A 15,884-nucleotide genomic window follows, 5' to 3' on the forward strand; every position below is an offset into this window, starting at 1 on the left:
AGTTCCGGCCAGCTCCAGCTATTCGGCATGGGTGCAGGGTCTCACTCCCCCCCCCCCACCTCACCAATCAGATATTCATGACGTATCCTAAGGAAGGGTCATCAATATTAAAGTCCCAGACAACCCCCTAAAGTCTGAATCTATGAACCTATATCTTAAAGGCTACCTATCAGGTCCCCCAAGCTTTATAAACTGCCCTTAAGACCATAGAGACTGATAATCCAGTTTCCACTCCCTGATAATCTACCTAATAACCTTGAAAATAGTTTTACAGTGGTACCTCGGTTTTCGTCGATAATCCGTCCAAAAACAATCGATGAAATCCGAAACCGACGAACACTGAAGCAATAATTTCCATAGGAATCAATGTAAATCTAATTAATTTGTTTTAGACACTCTAAAATACAGACCAAAAACGCATTTTATAGAGAATAGTTTAATAGTAAAAACATTAACAAGTGGAATAGCCTCTTTGGCAGTTTTTTTTCTTAAAGAGGCCAGTTTCATCACAGTTGAAGACTTGTTGAGGGTCGAATCCTTCATCCTCCTATGTAATCTTTGAATTTGGTCACACATTTTTCTGCCTCAGACTTGTCCGAACTCGCAGCTTTGCCATGCCTAGTAACACTGTGTATGCTAGTGTGCCTCTTGAATTTATCGAACCTGCCCCTGCTGGCCTTAAAATCACTGTGGCTGGCACTTGTCCCAGGCTTTTTCTTAATAAGATCAGAAAATAACAGTCTGGCCTTTTCACATATGATGGCCTCCGAAACAGAATCGCCTTCTTAGTGTTTTTGATAGATCCACATTAAAGGGAACCTGTCATCAGAAATTTAGCTTGAAACCTAAAAGATTCCCCCTCTGCAGCTCCTGGGCTGCATTCTAGCAATGTTCCTGTTGTTTATGTGCCCCCTTTCTGACCAAAATAAAGACTTTGTAAATGGGTACCTTTTTGTATTCAGATCTTTATAATGGTACACAGGGGCGGGCTCTCTGGTGGCCGTTAGTCTGCCTCCTGTCGCTTTAGGCCGTCCCCCATCGCTCCATTCCATACTTCAGGATGCCGCCCACTGCGCCCGAGGTCCCGTGCACGCGAGGACTGCTGGTCACGTGTGTCGCAGGCACGAGACTATGGGCGGCGCTGTGATTGCATCGCAAGTGCCCGCCCATCATCTCGTGCCCGCCCTTTCCCTTCTGCCTCCAGCGTTCTGCGCAGAACGTTTCAACGTCGGGTCATCTGGCCAGCGCTTGCGCAGAACGCTGGAGGCAGAGGGGAGAGTGTGGCCACGAGATGATGGGCGGGCACTTGCGATGCAATCACAGCGCCGCCCATAACCTCGTGCCTGCACACACGTCACCAGCGGTCCTCGCGTGCGCGGCACCTCGGGCGCAGTGGGCGGCGTCCTGAAGTATGGAATGGAGCGATGGGGGACTGCTTAAAGCGACAGGAGGCAGACTAACGGCCACCAGAGAGCCCGCCCCCGTGTACCATTATCAAGATCTGAATACAAAAAGGTACCACTTTATAAAGTCTTTATTTTGGTCAGAAAGGGGGCACATAAACAACAGGAACATTGCTAGAATGCAGCCCAGGAGCTGCAGAGGGGGAATCTTTTAGGTTTCAAGCTAAATTTCTGATGACCGGTTCCCTTTAATAATAACTGTTCAACCTCTTCAGTTGTTTGCGATCTCTGTTTTGTTAGCATATTCACGCCTTTTGCTACATTAGCCTCCTTTATTGATTCCTTTTTTGCCATAATGGAACTTATTGTGGATGGAGACTTCCCATACATGTAGCCTAATTCAGAAATCTTAATGCCACTCTCGTATTTTTCAATAATTTCCTTCTTCAACTCCATGGTGTTTCTGGCCTTCTTCTTTAAATGGCTGCTGGCCCTGGAAACTTTCTTTGGTCCCATGATGGAGCTAAAAGGAAGGAGTTAACTAATTAGCCAATTTATTAGCAAGGCACACACCTACAGGGATGTTACTTACATTTTGTAACGCAGGGTGATGCTCACACAATGCCTCTCTGAGCAGGAGAACGCGTGATTTGCCCTCTGCAGTAACAAACTTAGTAGCGTGGTCACGTGGGCATGAAAACGAAATCCAAAGCAACCGACAATAAGTGAGACAAATTTTCCACCAGAAAAAATGGACAAAATCTGTAACCGGCGATAACCGATGTCAACGAAAACCGAGATATTACTGTAATTGCAAAAATGAATGTTTAATGCCAATTTTGGAATATGGAATATACTTTAACTGGTCCGGGGGGCTTGGTGAAAGAGCAGTCTTTCCTTATTTGCTGTAATTGTTCCCTGTGGGCTGTCCTTTTGCGCTTTGTCTTCTCTTCTGTACATAAAACACCACGTATTTGCCAGACTATTAATGAGTCCTGCTGTACTCTCCCCTGCTTCATTAGTACACCGCACAGGAAGGAAGCAGTATCGCACAAGCTGCAGATGTTAAGCACAGAAGATAGTGACTCAGGAAGCATGATTACATCATATTAGATTGGATTTCTCTCCAGTGAAAAGATGCCTGTAGAGTAGGGTGGGTAATGGGAAGCTGGATTTATTATCGAAATGGTACTGAGGTTTATAGACTTTGGGGACTTGGAAATCTCCCCATTTCTCTGACGCCTCATTGGGGGACACAGGACCATGGGTGTTATGCTGCCTATCCATAGGAGGACACTAAGTAGATGCAAAAGCATAGCTCCTCCTCTGCAGTATACACCCTCTGGCCGGGCCAGGCAACCTCAGTTTTAGCTTAGTGTCTGTAGGAGGCACTTCCTTTCAAGGTTTGTTATTTTTTTGAGGGCGACTGTTTCCTTTTGGGACCGATCTCCCACTACCATCAACTCGCGGGAACGTGGAGTGTCGCCTCCACGTACCCCCTCCTGCGACGCTGGATCCTGGGCTGGACGACGGGTTCCACAGACACCGATTTTCCAAAGCCCAGGGTAGAGGCCTGTGCCCCTATAGCCCAATTCCTCAGCCCCTCTTTTCAGGCTCTGAGTTGAATATGGCACCGGTGTGACCGGACACAGCAAGCTGACTCTGCTATTTTCACTGCCTGGACTGAAGCAGTGTTTTAAGGTGAGATCCCCCCTGACTGGTTTCCCAGACAAAGGGAGAAAAGACGCTGCAGGGAAGGCTCCCAGGACATTTACAGTATTTATTATGAGAAAGTCCCTTGTTGAGTGCAAGGAAGAGAGCCCCAAGGATCCTGCACACACAGTGTTAACTTTTCTCTAGCTTGCTGGCTGGAGGAGGGGGGAAGTCACTCCTGTTTGCAGAAAGTCCTGTAGATAATTTCCCGGTGGCAGGGGGAGGGCTCAGGGACTCACGCTGTTTATTTGCTCTAGCAGAAAAGCCGGCTGATAACCACCAGTGACAAGTTGTGTGCTGACTAGAGGGAGAGGGAGGAAAACTATCAGAAGCTCCCTTCCCGACATTTTTTACTACCCACAGCAGGGGGGGGCACACTGACTTAATCTTCGCACTCTCTTAGCGCTAAGCCCCGCCCCCCGCGGGCGCGATAAGCCCCCCCCCCCCCCGGAAAGCGTGCGAAGATCTCCATAGAGCTTTAATCCTTCCTGAGGACAGGGCCATCGGCTGATTCTGGTGAGGTGCTTGCTTCACTTGTAGCTCTGCTCAGCATTGCTCCCCCTCCTGGCATACTCCTATTAGGAACATGCAGAATTCTAAGGGCACTAAGAGTGCTAAGGCCCACATAGTCTATTATTCAGCCTGCACTGCCTGCCACGCTGAGCTACCATGTAAACACACCTCTTCTCTCTGTGAGTCCTGTGCCCCTATAGCCCCCCAAGACCCCCCTGCCACCACCGCCGCAACAGTCAGCCCAGAGCCTAGGGCTCACAGCCCACCAGAATGGGCACAGTTTCTGTCCCAATCCATGGAAAAACTGTCACAGAACCTGGTGCTGGCTATGCAATGTCGTCCTCCACACCCTTCTGGGTCCCTGGACGGAACGCAGCCTGAGGATACCCCTATGGAGGATCCTTCTGAGGTAATCCGGGCTTCACCGATTGCAGGGATCAGGAAAAGAGCACACGACCGGGTGTCTCCAGCAGGCTCTCCCTCGAGAGCACACAGGGCAGGCTCTCCCACACGCTCCACGGCTTCTGAAGAGCTGGAGGAGGGAGAATGCTGTTTATACCAAGAGGATTCCTTGGTTTCAGCCTTCCCAGATGATCAAACTGCAATAGACTCCCTTATAGCAGCAATCAACCAAACTCTGCATGTGGAGGATCCCCCATCCACTACCACTGACCATACTGTCTCCTTTAAGAGGGCAAGGAAACCCCAAAAGGTTTTCGCTAATCACCCAGAGTTTCAGGATATCCTCACAAAGCAAAGGGAGAAGCCCGACATGGAGTCCCGGTACCCTTTTGCCACACCTACCCCTAAGGTCTGGGCCGATCCACCCTCGGTCAACCCCCCCCCCCCCCCCCCCGGTCTCCCGCCTTACCACAAAGACGCTCCTGTCTTTACCTGATGGTTCCTCCATCAAGGACCCGACAGACAGACAGGTGGAGCACCTCGCCCACTCTGCTTCTTGAGGCTGCGGGTTCCTCCCTCTCGCCCTCCTTTGCCGCTGTGTGGGTTGCAAAGGCGATCTCGGTCTGGGCAGAATCCCTTAACACTTCGCTTGAGGAATCCCAGTTCACTCATACCTTCACAGAGGTAAATGCTCAAATTGCCGCTGCGGCAGAGTACCTCATGCAGGCCTCCATGGACGCTGCTACCTGCGCAGCGTTTGCCGCCTCAAATACCATAGCCATCCGTAGAGCTCTCTGGCTCCGACAATGGCGAGCGGACTTTGCCTCCAAGAAGTCTCTCACGGGCCTTCCCTTTTTTCCAGACAGATTGTTTGGCGAACGTCTGGACAAGCTCATTTCTGACGCCACGGGAGGAAAGAGTACCTCCCTCCCCCAGCTGAAGTCCAGGACGTCCTTCACCAGACGTCCACAGTTCTCGTTCCGCTCCTTTCGGAACTCATTTGGTTGGTCGACATCCCGTGCTGTCCCCGCCACCAGCCGCGGACTACGCACGGACCCCCCCGAAACCCACTTCGTCATGGCAGCCTAGACCGAAACAGTCCAGGACTAGGGAGACTCGGCCACGATGTTTCCCCCCCCCACCCTCATGACTCCTTCGGCGCCTCGGAAGACACACTCATTGTAGGAGGTCGACTGCGGCTCTTTCATCACATCTGGGCTGCCGCCTCAGACGACAAATGGGTGCGAGACCTTGTGTCTTCCGGTTATCACATAGAATTTCGGACCCGACCCCCCCAGTCGGTTCTTTTTCTCAAACCCCCCAAAGACTCGAAAACGATGCAAAGCTTTTTTCTAAGCAATCCACTCGCTCCAAACAGCAGGAGTGATACCTGTCCCAGACGACGAGAAGTTCGGGGGTATTTATTCCAACCTCTTTGTGGTCCACAAAAAGGATGGGTCAGTTCGACCCATCCTGGAACTCAAACACCTAAACAAGCATGTGCACGTACGGAGATTCAGAATGGAGTCCCTAAGGTCCATTATTGCATCCATGGTCGAAGGGGAATTCCTTGCCTCCATAGACATCAATGACGCGTACCTGCACATACCCATCGCCCCAGATCACCAAAAGTTCCTCCGCTTCGCAATTCAGGACTCCCACTTTCAATTCGTAGCTCTACCCTTCGGCCTTGCCACCGCACCAAGGGTCTTCACCAAAGTCATGGCGGTCGCCATGAGCGTCCTTCACGCCAGGGGAGTAGTCGTTCTCCCTTACTTGGACGACCTCCTCATCAAGGCCCCCTCCTTCCGCGACTGCTCAACCAGCGTACAGATCACTGTGGACACCCTATCCCGCTTAGGGTGGCTAGTGAATCTGGACAAATCATCCCTGATCCCTTCACGATCCATCACCTTCTTGGGCATGTCCCTGGACACCCGTCGGGGCTTGATCCTTTTCCCTCAGGACAAGGTGATCGCTCTTCAACGAGCGGTACGCTGCCTTCTACGTCCTCCGTCTCGCTCCATTCGATTCAGCATGAAAGTGCTCGGCAGGATGGTGGCAGCTATGGAAGCAGTACCCTTTGCTCAACTGCACCTCCGCCCACTGCAGCTAGCCCTTCTAGCGGCCTGGGACAAGAGCCCCTTCTCCCTGGACAGACATCTTCACCTGACGCCTTCAGTCAGGTACGCACTCTGCTGGTGGCTTCGGTCCTCATCCCTATCGAAGGGGAGATCTTTTCTCCCAGTGAACTGGCTGGTCCTGACCATGGACGCCAGCCTCCTAGGCTGGGGAGCAGTGTACCGGCACCACACTGCTCAAGGACGTTGGACGCCGCCCAAGGAGTCTTTCCTACCCATAAACATTTTGGAACTCCGCGCGATCTTCCTCGCGCTCACAGTGTTCTGCCCTCTGCTAGCGGGTCGTCAGATTCAAGTCCAATCGGACAATGCGACAGCTGTAGCCTATATCAATCGGCAGGGGGGCACCCACAGAAAAGCGGCTTATCTCGAGGCCCACAAGATCCTCAGCTGGGCCGAATCGTCGGGATCAGTGATATCAGCGGTACACATACCGGGGGTAGAGAACTAAGCAGCAGACTTTCTAAGTCGCCAAGGCCTGGCCGCCGGAGAATGGTCTCTCCACCCAGATGTGTTTCTACACATCTGCACTCGCTGGGGCACACCAGACATGGACCTAATGGCCTCAAGGTTGAATGCAAAGGTACCCGCGTTCATAGCCAGGTCACGCGACCCGCAGTCCATCGGCGCGGATGCTCTAGTCTGCTCCTGGCACCACTTCCGCCTGCCTTACATATTTCCACCTCTACCCCTGCTGCCGCGGGTAATCAGGAAGATCAAGGCAGAGGGAGTCCCGGTGATACTGATAGCACCGGACTGGCCCAGGCGCGCCTGGTACGCCGAATTAGTACAAATGCTCACAGACGCACCGTGGCGCCTTCCAGACATCCCAGACTTGCTGACCCAAGGGCCCATTTCCCATCAGAACTCCAGAGCCGTGAAGCTGACGGCATGGCCATGGAGACCTGGGTATTAACAAGAGCGGGATTCTCCCCCGCGGTTATTTCCACCATGATCAGCACCCGAAAGCCTGCTTCATCCCGCATTTACCACCGTACGTGGAAAATCTTCCTTTCATGGTGCAGGGAAACTAACGTCCAGCCTATGCCTCTGGCCATCCCCAGAATTCTCGACTTTCTACAGTCTGGCTTGCAAGCGGGGTTGGCTTTCCGTTCCCTTAAAGGGCAGGTCTCAGCGCTCTCAATCTTCTACCAATGCCGACTGGCTCAAAAACCGCAAGTCAAGACCTTCCTCCAGGGCATTTCCTATCTAGTTCCCCCGTACAAACGGCCGCTGGAACCATCAACCTCGTTCTGGACGGTCTCCAGAAGTCTCCCTTTGAACCCCTCAAGGAATCCTCCCTTGCTCTTCTGTCCTGGAAGGTAACATTCCTGGTGGCAATTACATCCATCAGACGGGTTTCGGAGCTAGCTGCACTCTCTTGCCGCGAGCCTTTTCTGATCTTTCACCAGGACAAGGTGGTTCTGCGCCCCCTTCCGGATTTCCTTCCAAAGGTTCTAACCCCGTTTCATTTGAACGAGGACATTGTTCTGCCTTCCTTTTGTCCACACCCGGTTCATAGGGTGGAAGGTCTCTGCATTCCTTAGACCTCGTCAGAGCTCTCAGATATTACATATCCAGGACAGCCCCCTTTAGGAAAACGGACTCTTTGTTCGTCATTCCTGAGGGGCCTAAGAAGGGACAGGCAGCTTCAAAGGCGACTCTGGCTCGCTGGATTCGCTCTGCGATCCAGGAAGTCTACCGCTTGCAACTCAAGCCCATTCCTAGTGGGCTGCGGGCTCATTCCACGCGAGCAGTTGGCGCTTTGTGGGCCATTCGGCATCAGGCTTCAGTGGAACAGGTGTGTAAGGCTGCGACCTGGTCTAGCCTACATACGTTTTCAAAGCATTACAGAGTCCATACCCAGGTTTCAACTGAGGCAAATCTGGGTAGGAAAATTCTGCAAACGGCAGTAGAGCACCTCTCTCAGTAGGCGCTCCAGGCTGTCTGGGACTGGTTCCTAGTCCTTGGGTTGTGTTGTCTTCTTTTATGTTTCCCACCCATGGACTGCTTTAGGACGTCCAATGGTCCTGTGTCCCCCAATGAGGCGTCAGAGAAAAACGGATTTTTGTGTACTCACCGTAAAATCGTTTTCTCTTAGCCATCATTGGGGGACACAGCACCCACCCTGTTGCCCTGTTGGGCCTTGGATCTCTCAGTACCTTATTTGGTTATGACTCTTCTTTTCTCATGTTCCTCTGTTGAGAAGTTTTTACTGTTTTTTTCTCCTACTGCTTGTGTACTAAAACTGAGGTTGCCTGGCCCGGCCAGGGGTTGTATACTGCAGAGGAGGAGCTATGCTTTTGCATCTACTTAGTGTCCTCCTATGGATAGGCAGCATAACACCCATGGTCCTGTGTCCCCCAATGATGGCTAAGAGAAAACAATTTTACGGTGAGTACACAAAAATCCGTTTTTTAAGAAGTTATCCTTGACGATTTTATTATTTTCTCATGGGGCAAAGAAATGGCTCGCAGTTATTGCTAATTACCTGCCGGTTCTGCATGGTGATGGTTCAGTCAGGGACCACTCCTGCCAGTGATTCTGCTGCTTCATATGACTTCACATTAACAGACCAGCTCTTTCTCTTCTGGGCTGCTCTGTCATGTCAACAAACATTACTGCAGACTGTCATTCTGATTGATAGCTGGCTTCCAGTCGTTAATCAGCAGGGAGCCAGCTGTCAATCAGCATGACATTAGCAGTAACAACCTGACAACAGAGCAGAAGGAAAAGAAGGGCTGCTCTGTTGACATGAGGTCAGCCAGAGCTGCAGAATTACCATTGGGAGTGCTCTATGATAACTCTAAGCTGGCAGTGATCTACACTAGAACAGGTGGATAGTTATCAACTGCCTACCTGTTAGTTCTTAGGCCCGTAAAAAATTTAAAATAATCCCGGATAACACCTTTTTCAATAAATTAAAATAACAGGTGTCCTGATAATAATGATCGAATAGGAAGATACCCATATGTAGTATATAATTCCCATCTTCTGTTACAGCATGAAGACTTCTACAAAATAAAATTAAAGAAAAATGCGTTACTAATAGTCTTGATAACTACATTTTAGTTGGGAAAGTTTACATGAAAATATTTAAAAAAAATTCATGCACCGTAAAAAAAAAACAAAACAAAAAAACCCCAGTTCTGTGTTTTTTCCATGATTAGCATATCGTTAACATGTCTATAATATGTATATACCCTCAGTAACATTGAAATTGCAACAGCAAGAAGGAAAAGTCGTGGAGTCATGTAAATCACTGGATCAATAGACACATTAACAGTATGCAACTAATGAAAAAATGTAAACAATATTTTTTTAAGCTATCGGGATTTATCCAGTATTATGTATAAGCATCGTGTGCAGAACTACTGGCACTTATATACCTTGGCATGCCATTATTGGGGTTTTTAACGGTTGTATAAAGAATATTTTGCCACAATAAATACACTTGGAGCTCAGCTCATCACGATTCACTGCTGACAGATCCATTTTAAATTGACAATCAGTGATGTCCTAGTTGTGCTCGATGGGAGACTGGAGATGCTGCAGGCCATGGTAAACATTAGGCTGCATATGCTGCTCACAGTAGCATCAGAAACATATGGGGAATTAAAAAAAATGGCTCCTGGGATACTTTTACGTTCCCTCATGAAAACCTTTTCATCGCACTGCCCACATGGTCTCAAGACCAATGTCCAGCTATCATTGCGTAGACGATGGCCATTTAGTGTGGTGGTATGCGATCAATTTGGAAAACCTATTAAACATATGAAGAATAAGGAGAATTGTGGTCACATGTAGTACACCCACCACTACTTGCCAGAAATTTCTGCAACTCCTTTTAATGTTGCTGTAAACGTCTTGGCAGCCTTCTGGCCCAATTTTCTTCTTGTCGTTTCATCATTTTTTGAAGGACGTCCTGTTTTAGATAATGTCATTGTCGTATCAAATTTAAGCCACTTCTTAATGACGGTCTTCACAGTGTTCCATGGTATATCTAATGCCTTGAAAAACAATTGATCCCTTTTCCTGTCTAACTTTCAATAATGAGATCCCTTTGCTGTGTTGTAAGCTTTTTACAGACCATGGCTTTTAAAGTGAAAAACAACTAAGAAAATGTTGTGAACATCCTAGTAGAGCAGCTAAACTTTATATGTGGTTAATCAGAATCACTGTAAATGATGGCAGCTGTGCACTGACTACTATACTTGAGTTGATATGTAATTATCTCATTCTGAACATAACCACATCTCTAATTATAAGAGGGCGTTCACACTTGTGCAACCACATTATTTTATTTCCCACCCCTCAAAATGATTTCAGTTTGTTTCTGATTGATTTGTACAGATTATGGGTGTCATTAAAGGTGGAGAAAGTTCTGACTGAATTCTTCTTGGTGTGATTTTGCAAATGACAAAATCCTGGCATTTTAACAGGGGAGTTTAGACTGGTTAATCCACTGTGTGTATCTGTATATGTATACATATGTTTTACAGCTGGACAGTCTTCATACTAATCTTATTCATTTCCCCCAGTCTTGCTGATTGATTCCATGGAATCTACGATTGATACTCAAAAGATTTTGCAACAAACAGAAAATGAAACTGAATCTGTTTTGCCACAAGGAACCAATGAAGCAATGGGCACGGGTGAGTACAATCATTTTTAAATCCCAGATTTAATGTCCTACCTGGCTCCAAACTGCTGGTTTTCACAGCAACATGCTTCTTCTAATTATGTCACCATTTCCATTTTGGAAACTGATGAAACTGATAAATATGTAAGTGCATTTTCATGGTTTATTTCATGGTTGTACTCTCATCTGTGTATGTAGTTCTGTTCTTGTTCTCCTATAAGGACTCATAAATAGAATTTGTGCCCATGTTGGAGCTGTCACCTGTCCAAAACAAGCAACACCTGACTGTCCCCAGCCTCTGACTGGCCCTTTCTTCTGATAAAAAGGGTTGGAATATGCAATGAACGGTGGCTGTCATGTCAATTTGAAAAGCCTCACAACATAAGATTAGTGACAGATTATGGCTTTGTTTGGATTTACTTTTGAGGCGGTCCTTTCAGCCTCCTTCCCAAATTCCCTCCGAGTGTTTAGGAAGATTAGCTTAAAATTTAAAGGGTTTGTCCCACAAACAAAGTTCATTTTAATCAGTAGATCTTGGAATAATAAGAGTAATTATTTCCACAATTGGATCTGTTTAAAAAAACAATGTGTCTGTGCTGAGATAATCTCATATATGTTCCCCTGCTATGTACTGTGTAATTGCCGTGTCTGACCATACAGGAAAATGGTCTGATCATATCACATCCCTTGGGTTGGGGATGACGCAAAAGAGAGTAAACAGACATTACAACATAGGATCACAAATAATTCTTTGAGGTAAAACATTTTTCAAAAACGGGCGAGAAATGCTTCCACACAAAAAGAATTGGCTGTGATGCTGTGCTATAATGTCTTTTTTTCTCTTTTGCGTCCTCTCCTGCCCAGGAGATGTGGTATGATCAGACAATGTCCCTGTATGGTCAGACACGGCCATTACACAGTATATAGCAGGGGCACATTTATAAGACGAATGTGACGTCGTCCAGTCTGGGAGTCCTTCATGTGTTTTTTTTTTGCAAACTTTATGCGGGCTTTCATATGTCTTGCACTGAGGAGAGGCTTCCATCGGGCTACTCTGCCATAAAGGCCCGACTGGTGGAGGGCTGCAGTGATAGTTGACTTTGTGGAACTTTCTCCTGTCTCCCTACTGCATCTCTGGAGCTCAGCCACAGTGATCTTGGGGTTCTTCTTTACCTCTCTCACCAAGGCTTTTCTCTCAGGATTGCTCAGTTTGGCTGGACGGCCAGGTCTAGGAAAAGTTCTGGTGATCCCAAACTTCTTCCATTTAAGGATTATGGAGGCCACTGTTCTCTTTTAAACCTTGAGTACTGCAGAAATTCTTTTGTAACCTTGGCCAGATCTGTGATTGCCACAATTCTGTCTCTGAGCTCCTTGGGCAGTTCCTTTTGACCTCGTGATTCTCATTTGGTCTGACATGCACTGTGAGCTGTGAGGTCTTGTATAGACAGGACTTGATTTAGAAAGGCACAAACATATCAGTTTAATTTAAACACAGGTGGACTCAAATGAAGGAGTAGAACCATCTCAAGGAGGATCACAAGGAAATGGACAGCATGTGACTTAAATATGAGTGTCTGAGCAAAGGGGCTGAATACTTATGACTATATATCTCAGTTTTTCTAGTTTAATAAATTTTCAAAATTTACATTTCAGTTTTTTTTCTGACAAGTTAGGGTGCAGAGTGTACATTAAAGGGTGGTTCACCCATATTTTTTATTGTCCAGATCGATATTATATTGAGAAACAATGTTTCTCTCAAGTACCTTGTGTTGGTAATAGTGCCTGTGAGAGGCACTATTGCAGACCGCTGTTCCCACTCCAGTGACATCTCCATGAAGTGCTGCACACGTCACATCCGTGCAGCCGGCTGCATTCTTCCAGACTCTGAGCTTTGAGCGGTGTTTCACCGCTGTCACAGCCCATCTGCTCCGTTCCCACTCCCTCCTCCCTCACAACACAGCATAGCGCGTCGCGTCTCTTGCTTGCAGCGAAGAATGCAGCCGGTTGCACGGATGTGACGTGTGCAGCACTTGACGGAGATGTCACTGGAGCGGGAACAGCGGTCTGCAATAGCGCCTCTCACAGGCACTATTACGAACACAAGGTATTTGAGAGAAACATTGTTTCTCAATATAATATCGATCAGGACAATAAAAAATATGGGTGAACCACCCTTTTAATGAGAAAAAAAATGAATTTGCCAAATTGCTGCAATGAAACAGAGTGAAAAATTTAAAGGGGTCTGAATACTACCCAGCGACGCGTGGAAGCGATGCTGCGCTTGGTAACTAAGGTAAATATCGTTACCCGATATTTACCTTGGTTACCAGCGCACACCGCTTAGCGCTGGCTCCCTGCACTCGTAGCCAGAGTACACGTCGGGTTAATAAGCAAACCGCTTTGCTTATTTACCCGATGTGTACTCCGGCTACGTGTGCAGGGAGCCGGCACTGGCAGCCTTAGAGTGGCGGACGCTAGTAACCAAGGTAAATATCGGGTAACCAAGCAAAGCACTTCGCTTAGTTACCCGATATTTACCTTGGTTACAGCTTACCGCAGGCTGCCAGACTCCGGCTCCCTGCACATTCAGATCGTTGCTCTCTCGCTGTCAAACAGCGATGTGTGCTTCACAGCGGGAGAGCAACGTCCAAAAAAATGAACCAGCACTGTGTGTAACGAGCAGCGATCTCACAGCAGGGGCCAGATCGCTGCTCAGTGTCACACACAGCGAGATCGCTAATGAGGTCACTGCTGTGTCACAAAAACCGTAACTCGGCAGCAATCTCGCTAGCGATCTTGCTATGTGAGAAGTACCCCTTACACTTATACAAGCTGTACACTAATTACTTTACATTGTATCAAAGTATCATATCTTCAGTGTTGTCCTATAAAAAGGTATAATAAAGTATTTACAAAATGTGAGGGGAGTACTCACTTTTCTGATTACACTGTATGTCCTTCTATGTATCCAGGTATTATGCCTTTTTATTAATTCCATTGTCCATGCCTTGATATCAGGGCTGTGGAGTCGGTAAACCAAACCTTCGACTCCGACTCCTCAATTTCTCTTGCACCGACTCCGACTCCTACATATATTGCTTCTAGTTAGGTGAAAAATGTATTGTAATACATGAACATGTGTATATGAACATCAGACATTTAATAATTTTTATGATACAATAATCAAGATATTTGGATAGAAAATAAAATATATTTATTGGATACAACTTTAGAACACAAAAAACTGTAATAAATTGTAAATATGTAATACAATATGTAATATACAGTAGATTACATATATATCTTGTGTATATATACACATATATACACAGTGTGTGTGTATGTATGTATGTATGTATGTGTATATATATGTATGTATGTGTGTGTGTATATATATATATATATATATATATATATATATATATATATATATATATATATATATATATATATATATATATATATATATATATATATATATATATTATATAATATAATATACACAGTGTGTGTGTGTGTATGTATGTATGTATATATATATATATATATATATGTATATATATATATATATATATATATATATATATATATATATATATATTTATATACACACACACACACACACCGTATTTTTCGCTTTATAAGACGCACCTGATTATAAGATGCACCCCCAAATTTGGTAAAGGATGCCAGTGTCCCTCTAACAAATCATATAGGGTATATGTCCCTCATAGCCCCCCATCCTAAAATTAGCCCCCTTAATCTGGATATGGCCCCCTTATATTGAATATAGCCCCCTTGTGATGTCCCTTATATTGAATATAGCCCCCTTGTGATGTCACACGTTCCCTGTGCTGCCTATGGCCCCCTATGGATTGCATGCATTCCCCTGTGCTGCCTATCGTCCCCTATGGATTGCACACGTTCCCCTGTGCTGCCTATGGCCCCCTATGGATTGCACACGTTCCCCTGTGTTAGATAGAGCCCCCATGCTGCTACCCATGGCCCTATAGATCGCACAAGGCCCCCTGTGTTAGATATTGCCCCCATGGTGCTGCCCATGGCCCCTATATAGATCGCACAAGTCCCCCTGTTAGATATCGCCCCCATAGTGCTGCCCATGGCCCCTATATAGATCGCACAAGTCCCCCTGTGTTAGATATCGCCCCCATAGTGCTGCCCATGGCCCCTATATAGATCGCACAAGTCCCCCTGTGTTAGATATCGCCTCCATAGTGCTGCCCATGGCCCCTATAGATCGCACAAGTCCCCCTGTGTTGGATATCACCCCCATAGTGCTGCCCATGGCCCCTATATAGATCGCACAAGTCCCCCTGTGTTAGATATCGCCTCCATAGTGCTGCCCATGGCCCCTATAGATCGCACAAGTCCCCCTGTGTTGGATATCACCCCCATAGTGCTGCCCATGGCCCCTATAGATCGCACAAGTCCCCCTGTGTTAGATATCGCCCCCATAGTGCTGCCCATGGCCCCTATATAGATCGCACAAGTCCCCCTGTGTTAGATATCGCCCCCAGGCTGCTGCCCATAGTAAAATAAAACACTCTTTCCTTACCTCCTCCAGCGCTGAGCTCCCTCCTGTCTCCCTCCGTGCTTCTGTTCCTCTACTTCCTGGTTCTCAGTGCGGTCATGTGATCGGCACAGCAGAGTGAGATCTCTGCGTGCCTGATCACAGTGGAAGCAGGGACACGGGGAGAAACGCTGGAGGGGGTAAGTAAAGCTTTTTTATTTTAGAATGAGCAGCAGCATGGGGGCCAAATCTAACACGGGGGGGGGGGCATGTGAGGGGGGCGCAGGATCATATAATATGCACCGCTGCCCCAGCCCCTCACTGCGTGGGATTTCAGCACCACCGGAGATGGACAGCGGCTGTGCATATTATATGAGCGGGAGCAGGAGATCAAACGCTGTCGCCGCAGCGTTCACCTGCCCCCAGCACAGCGCCCCAACCTCCCCTAGACCCTGCAGTGTACATATACCCCCCCCCCCCCATATATTCGGCTTATAAGACACACCCCCTACTTTCCCCCAAAATTTGGGGGAACAAAA

At 47.3% G+C, this 15,884-nt stretch overlaps 1 protein-coding gene across 2 annotated transcripts in view; it reads left to right on the forward strand.

Annotated features, from left to right (window-relative positions):
• Positions 1–15,884, forward strand: part of CEP162 (centrosomal protein 162) — a 307,890-nt gene that overhangs the window by 84,370 nt on the left and 207,636 nt on the right. For both annotated transcript variants that reach the window (XM_075340157.1, XM_075340158.1), the window contains one exon: positions 10,714–10,827. In XM_075340157.1, the coding sequence (XP_075196272.1) occupies positions 10,714–10,827 (114 nt within the window). The remainder of the gene's footprint in view (positions 1–10,713; positions 10,828–15,884) is intronic.

The sequence above is a fragment of the Anomaloglossus baeobatrachus genome, chromosome 3, assembly GCF_048569485.1.
Source record: "Anomaloglossus baeobatrachus isolate aAnoBae1 chromosome 3, aAnoBae1.hap1, whole genome shotgun sequence".
NCBI classification, from domain to species: domain Eukaryota; kingdom Metazoa; phylum Chordata; class Amphibia; order Anura; family Aromobatidae; genus Anomaloglossus; species Anomaloglossus baeobatrachus.